Source organism: Colobus angolensis, unplaced genomic scaffold (genome assembly GCF_000951035.1).
Source record: "Colobus angolensis palliatus isolate OR3802 unplaced genomic scaffold, Cang.pa_1.0 Scaffold4, whole genome shotgun sequence".
NCBI lineage: Eukaryota > Metazoa > Chordata > Mammalia > Primates > Cercopithecidae > Colobus > Colobus angolensis.
The window spans coordinates 9135275-9154558 of record NW_012117376.1 but is presented as its reverse complement, the minus strand read 5'-3'; the positions used below and the strand labels follow the sequence as shown (position 1 = coordinate 9154558).

Here is a 19284-nt window from a genome sequence, read left to right as displayed (position 1 = left end):
GCAGCTCCTACCTCTCTACCAGCCTCCTGCTCACTGAGCTCCTGACCTTGAGAGAGTTAATTTCCCTCCCTGGGCCAGAGAGACGGGCCTTGAGCTCTGATAGCCTTGCAGACACTCACTGGCTCCAGCCGCACTTCCTACCCACGAGTTTCACGAGTGCCTCAGGATCCTGAACCACAGATCACGTCTCTTGTTTAATTAGTGTGAGTGAAACTGGTTTCTGATATTTGAGCTTTGACCTGCCGTAAAGAATTTGAGCGCGTTTCCCACAGGGAAATGTCTGTATGTCTTAGATGGGGGCATCGGCGGCCCTCTGCCTGTCCATTATGCTCGTTCTTGGAAGATGTGGGACTGTTTGTTACTATTCCATCTGATGAACAGAGGGGGTGGAGAGAGACCCCTCAAATGTGCAGGCGTGCGTGTAGAGATTCCAGACTGACTATTCTAATCCTGTTTTGACTGATTTAATCTGGTTTTAGTACAGCTTGGCCCAAAAGGCTTGAGCCAGTTCACACTGGTCTCAGCTAGTTTTAACTGGTGGGCTCCATTTGAACATATTTGAGTCTACTTGACTATTCTGAATTCATCTGTGTCTGTTTTGATTTGGGTTAGCTTAATAATGGCAGACACTTATTTTGTACTTGTGATATGTCAGTATTGTCAATTCCAAGTGCCTTACATATATGGATTCATATCATCTTCACAACCACCTTACAGGTAGGGACTGTTATTAGCGCCCTCATTTTACACATGGAGAAACTGAGGCACGGAGTGTTTAAGAAGCTTGCCCCCATTTCCCCGGTTGCTGAGTGGTGGAGCCAGGTCTGGAACCTACTTTACCTGGCTACTGAGTGATAAACCTCCTTGAACCTGGCTCTTAACCCCAATCAATACCACTCACTGTCATGCGTGAACCACTTCAAGATGATCTGCTATTGCCTGAGCCAGTTTGGTCTGCTTTTGCCAGCCTGAGCTGCTTGTGTTGGCTTTACATGCACACAGCCTTGGTTTTGGTGATTCCAGTCCACAGATGGAGCTCAGGCCTCGTGGATCCTCCTTGAACTGGAAGCCCACTGTATTTCTTTCCCAGGGCTGCTATGATGAACTGCTACAAACTTGGCTGCTTAACAAAACAGAAGTTAATTTTCTCAATTCTGGAGGCCAGAAGATGCAGTTCCTGCTATTGTGGAGTTTGCAATCTAATGCGAAGAGAGGCCGGGCGTGGCGGCTCATGCCTGTAATCCCGGCAGTTTGGGAGGCTGAGGCAGGTGGATTGCTTCAGCTCAGGGGTTTGAGATCAGCCTGGGAAACATGATGTAACCCTGTCTGTACCAAAAATTCAAAAAATTACCTGGGCATGGTGGCATGCGCCTGTGGCCGCAGCTACTCAGGAGGCTGAGGTGGGAGGATCAAGGTGTCGGCCAGGCTGTTTTCCCTCTGGCGTACCCAGAGGATCAGGGAGAATCTGTTCCCTGCCTCCTCTAGCTTCTGGTGGCTCCAGGTGTTCCTTGAATTGTGGCCACAGAGCTCTGATCTCAGCCTCTGGGGCCACATTGCCTCTTCCTCTTCTGTCTGTGTTCTCTGGGGTCTCTCATAAAGACATTGTCAACAGATTTAGGGTCCACCCAGCTAACCCAGGACGATCTCCTTCTCTCAAAATCCTTAACTTAATTACATCCGAAAGGACTCTTTTTCCAAATAAGGTCACATTCAGAAGTTCTGGGGATTAGAACATGGATATATCCTTTTTGAGGCCTCCATTCAACTCATTACAACCAAAAGGCCACACCACAGTATTTGACCCCAAGAACCCAGCTCTTAAAAGTGATTCTTCCTGTTGGATTCATATTCGCCCAGCTATTGAGGTTTTAGCACTGTCTGCTTGGGGATCAAAAAAGGAAGAGTGTGAAATGTGCTCGGAGCCATGGAAGAGCCTCTTGCACTTTTCAAGACCTATATATTAATATTCCTGGCTGGAAGGATCAAGATTTGCTGGAAATGTCAAGTGAGATGTAAAAATGTTTCTGTAAACAGGCACTCAAGGATAGCATTAGTTTTCTAAGATGTTTGCGGGTGATAACACCAAGCTCATCTCCTGGGAGAGCATTCTTTAACGAATGTGCAGCTGAAGTGAAGGAGGGCAGATAATTAAGAGATGAGGGGAAGCTGTTAACCCCCAAATATCACAAGGAAACAGCACTCAGGGGCCTTTTGTGCTCAACTGGCTCCAAACACCAATGATACAGAAATATGACAGAAAAGGGGAAGCTGTGTTTCTGTTTTCTGCATTTCTCCACTTCCATCTATGGTGAATGACCACAGACACTACCAGGTGTGAGAGTCAGCTTAGCCTTTGGACAGTTGTGGCCATTACAGAGGCAGTGTGTTGGGGCCTTCAGGGCTTGGGCACCAGGACACTGCTCTGCTCCTAACAGCTGTGTGACCTTGGACAAGCCAGAGAGTCTTTCTGCATCTTGACTTGCTCCTCTGTGAAATGGAGATAATAGGGCTACCTGTGAGTCTATTTGGTAGCATGCTATCTACCACACACAGCACGTACCCAGCCTCCATTAATCCACTTTTACCCTGCAATCATCTGGTCTCTCTAGAGCAGCCAGAGTGGGCCTTTGCACATGTAAATCAGATGATTTCACCCTCATGTGTATAACCCCTCAGTGGTCAGAAGACAATTCAAGCCCCTTCATCCAGCCTGTCCTGCATAATCTGGCCCCAGCCTTCTCCCAGCCCCTTCCTGCTCCTCTGCGCACCTCGCTTGCTGCACTCCAGCTGCTCAGGGCTCTCTCCTGCTTTTCAAGCAGACCAACTTGTTCCAGGCCTCAGGGCTTCTGCTCATGCTGATCCAGCTTCCTTCCAGGATACCTCCCCTGGGCCCTGGGAATGGCTGCCTTCTTCTCATCCCTCAGGTATCAGCTCAAACGTCATCTCCTCTCTGAGACCGCCTTGACCACCACATCACACCAGGTTCTTACGCTACGTGCATACCTTCAGAACGCTTCACATTTTGGAATGACTTCTTGATCTGTGGGTGGGGGGGGTGGTTTGCTTATGTATTTGTCTATCTTCCCATTATTGGTATTATTATTATTTGAGATGGAGTCTCACTTTGTCACCCAGGCTGGAGTGCAGTGGTGGCACAATCTCAGCTCACTGCCACCTCTGCCTCCTGGGCTCAAGCAGTCTTCCCACCTCAGCCTCCTGAGTAGCTGGGGCCACAGGCGCATGCCACCATGCCCAGATAATTTTTTGAATTTTTGGTAGAGACAGGGTTACACCATGTTTCCCAGGCTGATCTCAAACCCCTGAGCTGAAGCAATCCACCTGCCTCAGCCTCCCAAACTGCTGGGGTTACAGGCATGAGCCGCCACGCCTGGCCTCTCTTTCCATTAGATTGCAAACTCTACAATAGCAGGAACTGCATCTGTTTGGTTCAATAAAGTACACTCGGCACCTAGCACAGAACCTGGCACATCGTAAATGCTTAACAAATATTTGTTGAATGAATGAGAAAATCAAACAGTAAAGCATGCCATTGCATGGTACAACACACTTCCACATGGCCTGGAATTTTATCTGCTGCAAGCTCCAGCGTGCTATGACAGCACCACACTCTGACTGTCATGCAGCCCTCGATGCGGGACTTTCTACAAAACAGTCCAGCAGCCCTGGGAAGCCCCAACATATCACAACATGGCCCAATAGGCTACAGTATTAGGCCTGGACTGGATCTCAGACACAGTCCCAGGGAGCACTGACCTGAGCTCTGGACATGTCCCACTGACCACAAGGAGCCACAAGGAGCCCCAGCCTTGGCTGGGGTGCTGTTTGGGCTCCAAGCATCTGAACTCCTAGGCCTCAAGTATCAGGTCCTCTGGTAGGGACCTGAGGTGAGCAGACAACAGGTCTTTGTCTTCCCAGAAGGCCCTGCTCAGCTCGCAGAGGAGAACGGCTGATTCTGAGCACCTGGAGCAGTTGTGAAGGTTATGGGGTGTGGGGAGCTCTGGGACTCCAGGGAAAGGAGAGGCCTGGGCCTCTGCTCTGCTGTGTGTCCTTAGGCATGTCACTGTCCCTTTCTTGCTTCACCTCCCTCTGTAAAAGTAAGAGAGCACAAGAGGGCCTCCAGGAGGCATCTAGGTACAGGCTGGTACCAACGCCCAGAGAGGGACTGCGCTGCGGGGGTCCAGAGTAAGGGAGAACAGAACCACCACAGGGACCCAGGCTACCGGCCTCTTGAAAAGCCAGAAGGGCTCAGAGGGGGAAGTCTTGCCGGTGTCTCCTTGCCTGTTGCTCTATCCCAGGCCCTTGGATAAGGCCCCACTTTGCTCAAGAAAAAGTCAATGAGTCGGCCAGGTGTGGTTTCTCACTCCTGTAATCCCAGCACTTTGGAAGGCAGAGGCAGGTGGATCACAAGGTCAGGAGATCAAGACCATCCTGGCTAACATGGTGAAACCCCATCTCTACTAAAAAATATAAAAAATTAGCCGGGTGTGGTGGTGGGTGCCTATAGTCCCACCTACTCAGGAGGCTGAGGCAGGAGAATGGCTTGAACCCGGGAGGCAGAGCTTGCAGTGAGCTGAGATCACACCACTGCACTCCAGCCTGGGCAACAGAGCAAGATTCCGTCAAAAAAAAAAAAAAAAAAAAGGAATAAGTCAGTGAGTCACTAAGAGTCACTAGGAGGCAAAGGGTCAAAGGGTCATGGAAAAGGAAAGTGGGGGTGTCCATCAACCCTGGCCCTGCCCTTTTCCTCCTCGGCCAAGGAACCCAGTGAGTCACAAAATTCCACTCGGGTGGGCTCTGTGCCAAGCTGAGTGATGGTGGGAGGCTCTGGCTCTGCTCCCATCCCCTGCTCTGAGTCCTTGCCTCTTATGCACAGACAGACAGGCAGACAAGGGCAGGCAGATGGCCACAACCCCCACACAGATACACAGACACCTCACAGACAGGGAGGCACAGGCAGGACACACACACAGACATGCAAGCCAACAAGTGCACAAATGCAGGCAAACAACACACACTGGCAGACAGACAGATCCATAATGGACAAAGAGACAACATCCAGACAGATACACACACACAGATGCACAGGTATGTAGCAGATGGACAGGTAAATGGATAGACAAGCAGACGGTCAATCAGACAAGGACAGGCAGATAGCCAAAATATCCAGACTCACAGATAGATACACAGGCACATAGCAGATAGACAGGTAAACATACTTCGGGAGGCCAAGGCAGGCGGATCGCTTGAGCTCAGGGGTTGGAGACCAGCCTGGGCAACATGGTGAAACCCCATCTCTACTACAAATACAAAAAAAATTTAGGCAGGCATGGCAGCGTGCACCTGTAGTCACAGCTACTCAGGAAGCTCATGGGGGAGGATTGCTTGAGCCCAGGAGGTCAAGGCGCAATGAGTTGAGATCGTACCAGCTTGGGTGACAACGTGAGACCTTGTCTAAAAAAAAAAAAAAAAAAAAACTCAGATGATCAGATGTGGACTGACAGACTCAAGCAGAAGCAGAAACACCCCACAAACACCACAACTCAGATAGACACATGCATACATGCACGTAGAGATAGCACAGCCACACTCACAAGGGTAGCCTACGGGGTGTGATTTTGGGCAAAAGATAGGCCAGATGTCTCTGAACCAGCCTCCAGCCTCAGAACCATGAAAAAGTAGGTACCACAAAAGTAGGAACCCTGGGCATGAGCTCTTTTGAAAGAAAGCAGCCTTCATCTCTTACCCTGAGGATATGACATTTACCAATACCGAGGGGCCCGTCTTGCAGTAAGACGAATGGAGGTTAGATAAGAAAAGGGACTTCCCAACCAGGAGCACGTTGAGACCTGTAGTGGGTGACTAAGGGTGACGAGGGGTAAAGGAGCGGGCTGGTGGCAAGCAGGGAGCCTGTATTCTGGCTGCATGACCTCAGGCAGGTGAGTTCTTCTGAGCCTCAGTCTCCCACCGAGGCTTTGTCCTCCCAGGTCCCTGCAGGGAGCAGATGGGCAGCTCCTGGGTGTGCTAGTGCCAGTGATGGGGCCCCGGACATTATCCCTCCCCCACTCCCACCAGGGCAGGACCCCCTTGGTGACTCACCACCCAGTGGTCCATGGCAGGGGTAACCCAGTCACAGGTGCCAGTGATCCTCGGCTCTCTCCCTTCCCCCAGGGCCTGGCCAGCTGCGGATGCCCCTTGGTTTGGGGGAGGTTTGCAGGGAGGTCAGTGGGAGGGCAAAGGGAGTCCCTGGTGCCTCCCCAGGGGCCAGCATGTGAGGCTCAGGCCTGGGCCTGGGAGGGTTTGTCCAGGTGCTGGTAGAGACCTGTGGCCTGGGCCTAACCTGTTGAAGAGAGGGCGTTGCTCAATAGGGAAGTAAAAGGTGATGGCAGACCTGGCGGGACAGAAGCCCCATTGTTTGGGTCCCAGGCCAGCCTGGGCAAAGAAAGGTTTATGCCTGGGGCAGGAAGGAGGGCCTCTGCAGGGGGTGCCAGCTGGTAGGGCCCTCGCCTTTGGGCCCTTGGAGGGGGACAGGTGCCAAGCAGGATGCCCTTGGGTTTGCTAGAGAGGGCAGTGCTCGGTGAGGGGCCCAAGAAGGCAAGGGAGGGCAGACTCAACAAGGGGTCAAAGGGTGCAGAGGCCTCCCCCACACCCTGCCACCTCCCAGGGATGAGCCACCAGGGCACCAAAGGATCATACTCCTGGAATTCCAATCACTCCTAGGAGCTGGGGTGGCGGCACCCAAGCCTAGGGGGCACAGAGGGGTGTGCATGGCTGTTTGCATAACTAAGGGGTCAGGGGAGGCTTAGAGAATTTTGCCTCACATGCTTTCCCCATCATTTCCCAAACTTGTGTGCATAACCCAGAGCTCGGCTGCCCGTATCTCCCCTTCTCCACCAGAGCCCCTCAGCTCCACAGGCATGTCCACTGGGAAGTCCTTCCCAGTGTGAGACCACAATCCTTCCTGCTTGCGGTTCCCCTAAGGGAATAGCTTCCACCACCAGAGACCCAGCCAGGACAATCGTGTGCTTGTCGTTTCTCCACTCTGCAAGCCCTTGAGTTGTGGGGTAGTTACTCCAGGTACAAGCCAGGCGCTCCTCCCTTCCACCCCCGCTGGGGCGGTGCAGAGGGCGGGCGGTACAAAAAGCGCCCCGCCCCGCACTCCTCTCTTGACTTTGAGCGTCCGGCGGTCGCAGAGCCAGGAGGCGGAGGCGCGCGGGGCAGCCTGGGCCCCAGCCCACTCCCTTACCAGGTAGGGACTCTCCCCTGATCGGAGGGTGGAAGGTGTAGAATGAGAAGAAACAGGAAGAGGGGGCAGGTAGAGGAACCAAGACAGATGGCAGACAGAGGGGCAGTGGAGGGGGACGGAGGGACACAGGAACAGAAGAGGGGGGACCCAAAAGACGGGGGAGACAGGAAAGCACAAAGTCAATGACCAAGGTCAGGGATGGAGGCTGCTGGAGGGCAGAGGGGCCCAGGACAGGAGAGAAGAACTTGGGTCCACAGGATGAGTGCTGGGTGGGAGCACCAAGAATGCCACCACCCTCATTTCCTTATCCTTGAAGGTCTCTGCCTCGATCAGGGAGGGGCTCCGTTTCTGCCCAGTCCCCATCCCCCTATAGCCAGGACCCACACACTGGGGCTCCTCTGCGCGTGTCCTTCCTGTGGACTCAGGAATCGGGATCTCCCTCCCTGCTGGGCCCTCTTGAACTCACAGCTCCAGGAAGCTGGGAGACCCATCCCTGGTGTGCCAGGAAGTCTCTGCTGCCCGCCATCTCTGCCCCCCAGGGCCCAGGAGCCACCATGTGGCGATGTCCACTGGGGCTACTGCTGTTGCTGTCGCTGGCTGGCCACGTGGCTCTGGGTGCCAAGCAGGGTCGTGTGCGCCGGGAGCTAGCACCGGGTCTGCACCTGCGGGGCATCCGGGACGCGGGAGGCCGGTACTGCCAGGAGCAGGACCTGTGCTGCCGCGGCCGTGCCGACGACTGTGCCCTGCCCTACCTGGGCGCCATCTGTTACTGTGACCTCTTCTGCAACCGCACGGTCTCCGACTGCTGCCCTGACTTCTGGGACTTCTGCCTCGGCGTGCCACCCCCTTTTCCCCCGATCCAAGGTGGGCACTAAGATGGCCAGGAGGGCGGGTCACTTTGTCCACCCTAGATTCAGCAAGGCTCAGGAGCAAAGCTGATGGATGCACTGACATTTCCAGGGGAGGTTCTGTAGAATCTGGGGCTCTTCCCTGCCCCTCTGGGAACTTTACTCTCTCCAGCAAGACTGGAAGAAGCTCCTTGGTTAAAATTCTAATTTGGCCCAGGGAAAGGGCAGCCTCCCACATTTTCTCCCAATCCTGTCTCTATTCCAGACACGGAAGGTGCTGGCCGCACCTGCTGACTCACTCTTGGGCTGATAAGGCACATATGGGTTGGTGAGGGTCATCTTAGCCATTTTTCTGCCCTTGCTGAGGATTCTACGATCTTGTGTCCCGAGATGGCTGCTCATACCTGGGAGATGGGTCACATCTGTTCCTGCTTTCAGCCTCATCATCATCCTTTTCCATGCACTTGCCCCTGTCCAATAGGAGAATCACTTGCGTTCCCTCCCACAGTTCCATGGGGCTTGGGCCGGCAGACTGCACACCTGAGCTGTCATCTCAGAGTGCTGTGTTATCTTAGGGCAGTCGCTTACCTTCTCTGGACTTTGGTTTCCCCATGCTCCTCCCACTCCACATCTCCAAGCCCTAACTTATTTAAACGGAAAAGGATCCCAGGAATGTTGTGGCTGGCATCCAAGTAAAATAAGAGGAATCCAGGTTGGAATCATTGAAGAACTTCCCAAAGAGCAGTTCATGTGTGACCCTGCAGGAGATGTCTTCAGTTATAGTTTAATTTCAGTGAGAACTGGTGTGAGTGTGTGTGTGTGTGATGTCTTCAGTTGTAATTTGGCTTTAATTTCAGTGAGAGCTGGTGTGTGTGTGTGTGTGTGTGTGTGTGTGTGTGTTGTCTTCAGTTATAGTTTGGCTTTAATTTCAGTGAGAGCTGGTGTGTGTGTGTGTGTGTGTGTGTGTGTGTGTGTTGTCTTCAGTTATAGTTTGGCTTTAATTTCAGTGAGAGCTGGTGTGTGTGTGTGTGAGAGAAAGAGAGAGATATGAGCTTGGAAAGGTTCAAGATACCTGACCTCTGAGGACCTGGCCAATCAGCCCATCCTCTCTGGCGCTGGCTCCACTTCTCTTTTCTTTCCTTCCAACAGGTTGTATGCACGGAGGTCGTATCTATCCAGTCTTGGGAACCTACTGGGACAACTGTAACCGTTGGTGAGTGTTTGGAGCCTGGAGAGGTCTTGTTTTGTGAGCCTGTGGCTGACAGACTTGGTTCAAATCCTGTCCCCCCTTTGCAAGGGAGAAGTCTTTTCCCTTCTCTGAACCTCGGTTTCCTCATCTGCAACAGAGGAATTTTAACACTGACCAAATCAACTTATCTCACATCATTCCAACAACATTCCTCAAGCATGGCCAGCCATGGGTGCCTGGCCCAGGAGTCACCCTTGAACTGAAAGTCCTTCCCCACCCGTCCTGGTTTGGGCTGGGCCACTCCTCCCAGCTATTCCTGCTGTCACCACAGAGTCACAGGGAGAAGGGGGCGCCAGGAAGGAAAGCTCTGACTACAGCATCCGCTGCCCTGAGCGGATGAGTGTCAGGGATGGCTGAGCAGGCGGCCAGCCAGCCTCTAGCAGGGCCTTCCCTGAAATGTGGCCCCTTTTTCCTTCCCCACCCCTCCCCACCATTCCCAGCAGGAGGAGGAAGGGATCATGGGTACCCCCCTATTCAGTCTGAGATGGGCAGTGGAGAAGGGCCGGGTAGGAAACCCTGAACACCTTAATAGAAATAATGGGGAGCCTGCAACTTGGAGGAGGAGGCCCTGCACCCACTCCACCCCCACTCCCTCTTTGCCTGGGACTACGAGGCCCCAGAGAGAAGGAAACTTTTTGGAATGCATTGCGCATAAGCTATTTCCATTGCCTTACTAGGGTGAGGGGTGCCCGGGTCACAGCGAGGGAGGGACGTTTCAGCACAAGTCTGGGTGTGCAGCGTGACTGTGTGTGCACTGTGTGTGTGTGTGTTCAAAAGGATAAAACATGCCTGCCCGGCTGCAGGTTCTGATAGGATGGCTCTGGACATTGAGGGGTTAATGCTCTCTCTCACTGCTGTCCCTGGCCCCTTAGGCCCCCTTTGGAATGCTGGGACCTGCTACCACTGGCCCTGCCTGGACCTGTGTGGGCTGCCCTTGAAGGCTCTGGGGGCGAGGGTGGGGGAGCGTCCAGGGTGTCGGAGCCCTCAGAGGATGCTTCCAGTGTCTAGTCGGGTGCTGCTGCCTAGGTGTGCAGAGGAGGAACAGCCTGGTGTGCAGAGGGGAAAGGAAGAATGAGGAGAGCCTCCCCAGCCCCGCAGACTCCTCTGGCCCTCCCCAGAAATGCCCCCGCCGCTCCTGGGGCTGGAAAGCCCAGCCATACTGGATCTTGGCTCCCCTTGAGGCTCCTTAAAAGGCAACATTGGAGGTGGGAGCCTCGGGCAGCTTGGAAGGAAGCAGTTCAGCTTCTTGTAATAACAGAGTTATGAGCTTGTAAAAGCATTATAGAATTCATAGAATGCAACCCTTCAGTCAGCACCTATTATTAAAGACCTACTGCGTGACAGGCACTATGCTGAGCTCAGGAGAAGGAGCGGGAATGCAACAGACACAGTCCTTGACCCACTTCTAGTTAAGGTGAGGGGCGTGGAAAGACAGCAAATGAATATATCCTGACAAGCTGCCCTGTGTTGTAGGGAAGAGAGAGGATAACGGGGGTTCCAGTTTAGAGTAGGGAGTGGGTGGAAAAGCCACTCTGAGGAAGGGACATTTATGCTGAGACCAGGGAGAAGGATAGAAGAGGCCTGGCCTAGGCGGAAGGAGCAGCTCGTGGGAAGGCCGGGAGGTGACTGAGCTCATTTTAGCTGGAGCTGGGGTAGGGGAGAGACACCCCAAGGAGCTACAGGTCACGTTCCATGGGTCACATCAGCTGTGCTGAGGATTCTGCATTTTGTTCGGAGTCACAGGAAGCCACGTAGAGAGTACACGGTCTGATTTACGCTCTTCAAAGATCTGTCTGGCTTTGGGGTGTGTAGGGAGGGGATGGCCGGGAATCCTAAAGGGGCAGTGGACTTGGTGAATAAGGCAGTGCCGTGGTCCAGGTGAGAGGTGATGAGGGACGGGAGTAGGGCGGCCACAGTAGGGGGGCGAGAGGCAGGTGGATTCCTCAGGTGCCATCTCCAAGCCCTGCTGATAGGGGACATGTGGGCGGACACCACAGACCACACGGAGCTCTGATGTGAACAATTGGGTGCCATTTTCAGACTTGAAGATGTTAGAAAAGAGCAGGCCTGTGGGAGGCAGACGGGCTATTTTGAGTTCGAGATGCATTTTGTACATCCAGAGATGTCAGAAGGTCAGTGGGATATGAGTCTGAAGCTCCAGAGAAGTGGGGTCTGGGGTTCCTGTAGCGAGAACGTTGATAGTAGATATTAATTCTGAGCACTTCACGATGGGCCAGGCCCAGTGCTAAATGCTTTACAAGCCTGTCATTGAATCCCTGGAAAGTGGTACCACTGTATTATCCTTATTTTATGGGCAAAGGCATTGAGAGAGACAGAGCTTGAATGATTCTCCTAGGATGATACAGCTAGTGGGCTAGGACTGGAACCCGGAATTTGAATTCCAGAACCCATGCTCTTAGTCAGTTCAGCATATGGCCTCAGTCATTGACTCAGTTAACAAATACTCATTGGGTGCTTTCTGTGTGCTAGGTTTTGTTTTCCCAGGCGCTGAAAATACCAAATAATACCTGCCCTTAAGGAATTTATAGCCTGTGAGGAAACAGGTATAAGCAATATAAACAGGCCGGGCCTGTGGCTCACACCTGTAATCTCAGCACTTTGGAAGGCCAAGGCAGGTGGATCACTTGAGGCCAGGAATTTGAGACCAACCTGGGCAACATAGCAAAACCCCATCTCTACAAAAATTGCAAAAATTAGCTGGGTGTGGTGGTACGCACCAGTAGTCTCAGCTATTTAGGAGGCTGAGGTGGGAGGGCCGCTTAAGCCTGGGAGGCAGAGACTGCAGTGAGCCGAGATCACACCACTGCATTCCAGCCTGGGCAACAGAGCAAGACCCTGTCTCAAAAAAAAAAAAAAAAGGTGGAGGGGAGGGTGGGAAGGAGGCAGATCGCTGTGAACCATTAGGGGCCAGCCTAGTTGGAGCCTTGGAACCAGAACTAGGAGGAGGAGGGGGTCAGGGGACAGGAGGACAGATCGTGCAGGGCCTTGTTATCACCAAACTTTGGCTCTTATTCTGTGCTGTGAAGCCAGTGGAGGGTTTTGGGCAGAAGAACGACATGACATGACTTAGGTTTAGCAGGGTCACTCTGGCAGCTGTGTTAAAAATACCCTGGGAAGGGGGGCAAGGGGCAGATGCAGGGAGCACCCACAGTGAGGAGGCCACAGCAGGAATCCAGGTGAGAGGTGATCGGACTTGTGGGGTGGGTGCAGGAGAGAATGAAAGTGGTTCGGATTCTGGACGTGTTTTTAAGGTAGACCCACAGGATGAACTGGATCAGCATGTGAGAGGAAGTCAGCGGAGACTGCCAGGTTTGGGGCCCAAACTCCAGGAAGGATGGAGTTGCCATTTTCTGAGAACTGTAGGGGGAATAGGTGTGGCAGATCAGGAATTCGGTTCAGGGTATGTTTTGGTTCAGGGTAGTGATGTTGAGTAGCCACGAGATCCTTGACTCTGGAGTTCAGGCAGAGATCTGGGCCACAGATATAAACTTGAGAATCATGAACTAGACGTTGACATTTAAAGCCACCAGGCTGGATGGGATCACCTAGAGATTCTCCCATGGTCACTGCTACAAACTCCCTGGCCCATGTTAACCTCCGAGGCCATATTACTTCAGAGGGTCCCCAGTCCCCCACTTACCCTTTCCTTCTCTCCTTTTCTCACCAGCACCTGCCAGGAGAACAGGCAGTGGCAGTGTGACCAAGAACCATGCCTGGTGGATCCAGACATGATCAAAGCCATCAACCAGGGCAACTATGGGTAAGAGGCCCTAGAAGCACCGTCAGTGGGCACGCATGCACACACATGCATGTATACACACGTGCTTTGCTGTGGGGCACATCCAGCAGGCCACTCCTACACCCAGAGTTGATTGTGTGTGCACTTAGCCACTGTGCATCTCTCCCACCTACGTGCACCTGCCCCAGGACCCCGAGCCTTGGCAGATCTATGACTTCCTTCCATCCCCTCTCCTTTAGCTGGCAGGCTGGGAATCACAGCGCCTTCTGGGGCATGACCCTGGATGAGGGCATTCGCTACCGCCTGGGAACCATCCGCCCATCTTCCTTGGTCATGAACATGCATGAAATTTATGTAAGTTCATCCTTTCCCACAATCCTGCCATCTCCCCATGGCTCAGAACCTCAAGGATGCTGGTCCTGTGCCCTGCTCCTCCAAGGGCCTGGACTATCCCCTACTACAAGGCTGTGTGTCCCTGGACAAGTTACTCCCCTTCTCTGGGCCTCTGTTTCCCACTTCCAAAGGATGTGCTGCACTGGAAGAACTGATGCTCAGATTGAGTTTTGTGGTCCTGGCATCAGCTCCCCCCTGATCTCTCCAGCCTGGGAAAAATGCTGTTGGTCTCAGTACAGCTGGGTCAGGGCCCAAGGGGACAGGGGGTCACCTTGGTATTTTGGGAAGGGAAGGACAGTCACTCCTCCAGCTCTGGCCAGAGGGCAGCAGTTCTCGGAAATAAATGCCGATTTAGCCAAACCCCAAGGGAGGAGAGGGCTTCTCCCTTCTCACCAGTGGGACCCTCTGGGAGAGGAACGGGAACCAGGTCCAAAGTGAAAGGGTGACGAAGGGGAGCTTCAGCAGACCTGGACTGAGACACGTGCTGGAGCATTTGTCCATCCGTGGCAGGCAGTGGGGAGGCAGGGGCTGGCAAGAGTGGCCCTCCCTGCTGAGACTTCGTCCTGGGGTGACCAGACCCTGGCCCTGCCCTTATTCCCCTGGGCTCTGGCTATTTTCTGCCTCCTGCTGTTTGTGTTGGCAGCCTGCCTGGTCACGGGACCCTACTGCCTCTTCCCTCCCCTGCCCTTTGGGGCCTGAAGCTAAGGCCTGAAGAAAGCTGAGGCTGATCAGAAGGTGTAGAGGAAAGAAACAGGGGTTGAGAATGGAAAGCTGAGGGGCCTGGCCTGGCCACTTCCCTGTGCCTGGCCTCAGCTGCCTCATCTGGGAAGCAGGACTAGTCACCTCCACCTGATACCTGGGAGGCACTAAATGGTGCTTGGTTCTTCAACACAAGTCAAAGTTGGAGGCAGCTGGAATCCTGCAGCAGCAGGAGGGCTCAAGATTAAACTGCAGAAGGCCCTGGACTTGGTGGCCCTCCAGTGCCAATGGGCACCTGAGGGGCAGGCCAGGGCAGAGCAGGAGGCAGACAGGGCAACCTTTATCTTGCAGACAGTGCTGAACCCAGGGGAGGTGCTTCCCACGGCCTTTGAGGCCTCTGAGAAGTGGCCCAACCTGATTCATGAGCCTCTTGACCAGGGCAACTGTGCAGGCTCCTGGGCCTTCTCCACAGCAGGTAAGCCAAGGGCAAGGGCTGGCACCTGGGAGAGGAGGGCCAAATCCTGAGACTCCTGACAGCCCCTCTGCCTCACCCTACCAGCTGTGGCATCCGATCGTGTCTCAATCCATTCTCTGGGACACATGACGCCTGTCCTGTCACCCCAGAACCTGCTGTCTTGTGACACCCACCAGCAGCAGGGCTGCCGCGGTGGGCGTCTTGATGGTGCCTGGTGGTTCCTGCGTCGCCGAGGGTATGCAGCAACAGGGGATGTGGGCAGAGAAGAGGGTGAGGGGCTCCGTGGGCATGGCCTAGGCCATGATGCACTGAGTCTTTCTGCCTTTGCTCCCTCTTGCTGCCTCTGCAGGGTGGTGTCTGACCACTGCTACCCCTTCTCGGGCCACGAGCAAGACGAGGCTGGCCCCACGCCGCCCTGTATGATGCACAGCCGAGCCATGGGTCGGGGCAAGCGCCAGGCCACTGCCCGCTGCCCCAACAGCCATGTTAATAACAATGACATCTACCAGGTCACTCCTGTCTACCGTCTCGGCTCCAATGTAAGTCAGCACTTGGGTGAGGGCACCAAGGCAGGAGGGTTGTGAAACGCTGTAGTCTCACCCCTGACAGATGCTGTCTGTCCATCCCCTGCCCTCCAGGACAAGGAGATCATGAAGGAGCTGATGGAGAATGGCCCTGTCCAAGGTAAACACCCCTCATCCAGCACCCTGGTTCCAGAAGCTTGTGCCTGCTTGAGACTGGGCACAGTGGCACAGAAGGGACCTCCCCTTCCACAGGCAGCGCCTGGAGGGAGCACTTAGAGCTTTGGTACAGAGGGACCCTGGTGCCTGGGCACACCTCAATAGACTCAGGCACCAGTGCCTGTGCCAATGAGCTGAGCGGACCCAACCCTGACATCTGCCCACAGCCCTCATGGAGGTGCATGAAGACTTCTTCCTATACAAGGGAGGCATCTACAGCCACACGCCAGTGAGCCTGGGGAGGCCAGAGAGACACCGCAGGCATGGGACCCACTCAGTCAAGATCACAGGGTGAGGGGCGTGTGGGCAGAGAGGGTTGGGGACAGCAAGGTTTGTGCTAGGGGCTCTGGAGCCTGCCTTGGGTTCTTACAACCTCTCTAAAGAGCCAGGACTACTCTCATCATTTCAATAGGGAGAAAACTGAGACTCAGAAAGAGAAAGGACTTGCCCTGGGTCGAACTGGAGGTTGGGAGCCTCTGCAGGCTTTTTGGGAACTGTTCCTTCCTGACATTGGGATAAAATAACCCCAATGAAATACGAAGAGAGCCTCAAGAGTTTCTCAACCTCTCCCCACCTCAACACCTGTCCCAGCTCTGCCTGACCCACCGAGTGACCTGTGAGGTCGCTCCCCTGGCCTCAGTTTCCCTATCCAATTTAGAGAATATAGATGTTAGTGTCACTGACTTCAATGAACTCAGTGAAATGTGCTTTACGGTGGGAGTTGGGGGTCTCTAAGATACTCATATATTCTCAGAGTGTCTTCCTTCTGGTCCTTGGCACCTGCACCTCCCTGGATCCCCAAGTGAGGGAGGGCAGGTGGATATGTGGTCCCACAGAACTGGCCCCCAGGAGGTGCGTCTCTGGAGGACCCAGGTTCCCTCCTCTTCCGCCCACCTTGCCTCCACTTGTACCCTTGGTGCCCCACCCCCTCCCATGCTGGGCCTGGGTGCACCGACCTACAGATGTGAGAGTGAGGGAGATGCAGAGAGGTACAGAGACCTGCCTGAGCCCTAAGGGTGTACGCAACCCTCCAAAGGCAACTGGGGGCTGGATGGGGCAGGTTTCCGGGATTGGAGCTCCTGAGAGCAGGTAGACCCAGCGCCCTTCCCCCTCCCCTGCTCTGCCCACAGATGGGGAGAGGAGACGTTGCCAGACGGAAGGACGCTCAAATACTGGGTGAGGCCGCTGACCCTTTCCCCGCCCCCTCTTCCCCTGGCCCCACTCCCATTCCCCTTCTCACCACCCCTCCTTATTCCCAGACTGCGGCCAACTCCTGGGGCCCAGCCTGGGGCGAGAGAGGCCACTTCCGCATCGTGCGTGGCGTCAATGAGTGCGACATCGAGAGCTTCGTGCTGGGCGTCTGGGGCCGCGTGGGCATGGAGGACATGGGTCATCACTGAGGCTGTGGGCACCACGCGGGGTCTGGCCTGGGATCCAGGCTGAGGGCCGGCGGAAGAGGCCCCTATGGGGCGGTGACCCCAGCCTCCCCCAACAGAGCCGGGGCGCAGGCCGGCGCCAGGGCGCTAATCCCGGCGCGGGTTCCGCTGACGCAGCGCCCCGCCTGGGAGCCGCGGGCAGGCCAGGCTGGCGGAGCCCCCAGACCTCCCAGCGGGGACGGGGAAGGGCCTGGCCTGGGAAGATCACAGCCGCAGATCCCAGGCCCCTGGCGCCCCCATTCAAGACTACCAAAGCCAGGACACCTCAAGTCTCCAAGTCTCCAGCCCCACTACCTACCCCACCCCACTCCTGTATTCTTTTGTTTTTTAGACAGGGTCTTGCTCCCTTGCCCAGGCTGGAGTGCAGTGGCCCATTAGGGCTTACTGTAACCCCCCACTCCTGGGCTCAAGTGACCCTCCCACCTCAGCCTCCTGCGTAGCTGGGACTACAGGTGCACCACCACACCTGGCTAATTTTTGTATTTTTCATAAAGAGAGGGATCTCACTATGTTGCCCAGGCTGGTCTTGAACTCCTGGGCTCAAACGATCCACCTGCCTCTGCCTCCCAAAGTGCTGGGATTGCAGGCATGAGCCACCGCACCCAGCCCTGTATTCTTATTCTTCAGATATTTATTTTTCTTTTCACTGTTTTGAAATAAAACCAAAGTATTGATAACTACAGTGTCATGGAACCTCTGGGAGTGGAAAGTCAAGCCAAAGTTGGGGTGGCAGTGGTTAGACAGCAGAAAGGACTGCCTGAGGCGTTGCTCGTTGACAGAGGTGGGGGGACTGGAAATCCTAACTGCCATTCAGCCCTAATTGTCAATGCCCTGGGCACTGACCCACTTAGGGGAGGGGCATGGATGGCATGGCCTTTGGCCCTAGAGAGAAAGCTGAACCGTGGGAACCACCTTTCAGACGCTGAGTCAGCTGCTGCCTGAAGGGGGAGCCCTGCCCTCCTATCAGCTGAACCCGTGCCAGTACCCAGCAGGCAAGGGGGGCACAGCCCACAGAAGCTGGAGCCTCTGTCTCTGTAGATCAGTCTCTCCAAGCCTCTCCTCCCCTTGCTCTTGGGCCAAGCTGAGCCTGCTTCCCATCCTACCTCCCCAGGTTCCCAGTGCCAGCACAATAAGCCAGGCCTCAGCCTGGCTCCAAGGCCATCAGAACCCACCCGCCCAACCTCGTCACCAGCTCCTTGCTACCTCTCAAATGCCCGGTACACATGCAGACTGCCAGGCATTTGCTCATGCTGCTCCTCGGGCCAGATGCCCTTCCATGCCATCCACCCCTTGTCCCGCTCCAGGGTTCCTTCTCCCAGACAGTGCCTGTGAAGGGCCACTGACATGCCAGAGGCGGTGCAAGGAGCCCAGGCCACCCCACCCCCATCTGGCATGGGTAAGACCCTCCCTCAAATCATCTGCACTCTGCCCTTCACCCAATATTTCAGGTATCTGGGATCTATTGACCTTCCCCATTGTGCTGGAAATTCCTAGAGGGCAGGGATGGTCTGTTTCATTCCTGGTACCCACACCAAAACCCTGGTATAGGGTGACCCTCCAGTATATGGAATGACTGAGTGGATAAGGCCCATTCTTTCACCTCCACGCCCCTCCCCAGTCTCCGCTGCGTCCCTCTGGGCACAGATGCCAGGCTGGTTCTCCTTCCTTTCTGGGAGCCCAAGAGCCTTTGCCTGGGAGGGGGATCCCCGAGCGCAAGGAATCCTCCCTGCCGCCACCTCCAGCCAGCGGGGAATCAGGGGCACCCTGAGTCGCCGAGGGACTGCGGCGGGGAGGTCCCCCGGGGCCCCTGGCAGCCCCTCAGGACCGCCGCGTTCCCCGGGCCTCACGGGCATCACCTGAAAGGAATGCGGGCGCCCGATAAGCGGCCGCCTTTGTCCCGCTTCCTGTTTGCCAGAACGTCCAGAGCCTGGCTCCCGCGGCCCGCCCGTCTGTCCCCAGGGAGCCAAGGTCGGCGGGGAGCCCCGAAGGGGCGGCGGCCCCTTCGCAACCCCTCCGTGGCCCCCGGACCCGCCCCTTCGGAAAAACCCCGTTCGGAGGCAGTTCGGTGGCCCCGCGAGGCTGGAATTTTCTACGGGGACCTTCCAAGGAAGCTCTGGCGCGCGGACGGGTGGGCGCGGCCCGCCGGATCTCAAGGCTGAGGGTAAGGCTCCTGCTCCAGTTCCATCCGCCCTGGCGCTGCTGATCTGTGTTGTTACCAGAAAGGAGTCCAGATCCAGACCCCCAAGAGGAGAGTTCTTGGATCTCATGCAAGAAAGAATTAGAGGTGAATCCCTGCAGTAAAGTGAACACAAGTTTATTAGGAAAGTAAAGGCATAAAAGAATAGCTACTCCGGCAGGGCGCGGTGGTTCACGCCCGTAATCCAAGCACTTTGGGAGGCTGTACTCCAGCCTGGGCAACA

The 19284-nt window shown here is 55.1% G+C and overlaps 1 protein-coding gene across 2 annotated transcripts; it reads left to right on the top strand.

Annotated features, from left to right (window-relative positions):
• Positions 1–7160: 7160 nt before the first annotated feature.
• On the top strand, positions 7161–17544 carry TINAGL1 (tubulointerstitial nephritis antigen-like 1). Of its 2 annotated transcripts, XM_011955458.1 has the most exons (12): positions 7161–7267; positions 7804–8128; positions 9262–9325; positions 13050–13142; positions 13361–13475; positions 14565–14688; positions 14773–14923; positions 15038–15227; positions 15327–15372; positions 15596–15719; positions 16559–16604; positions 16688–17544. In XM_011955458.1, exons 2-12 carry the CDS (start codon positions 7819–7821, stop codon positions 16826–16828), a joined length of 1404 nt encoding a protein of 467 aa, XP_011810848.1. In that variant the 5' UTR covers positions 7161–7267; positions 7804–7818; the 3' UTR covers positions 16829–17544. The 2 variants fall into 2 exon arrangements, with proteins under 2 accessions (XP_011810848.1, XP_011810849.1); XM_011955459.1 differs by lacking the exon at positions 13050–13142.
• Positions 17545–19284: the final 1740 nt, after the last annotated feature.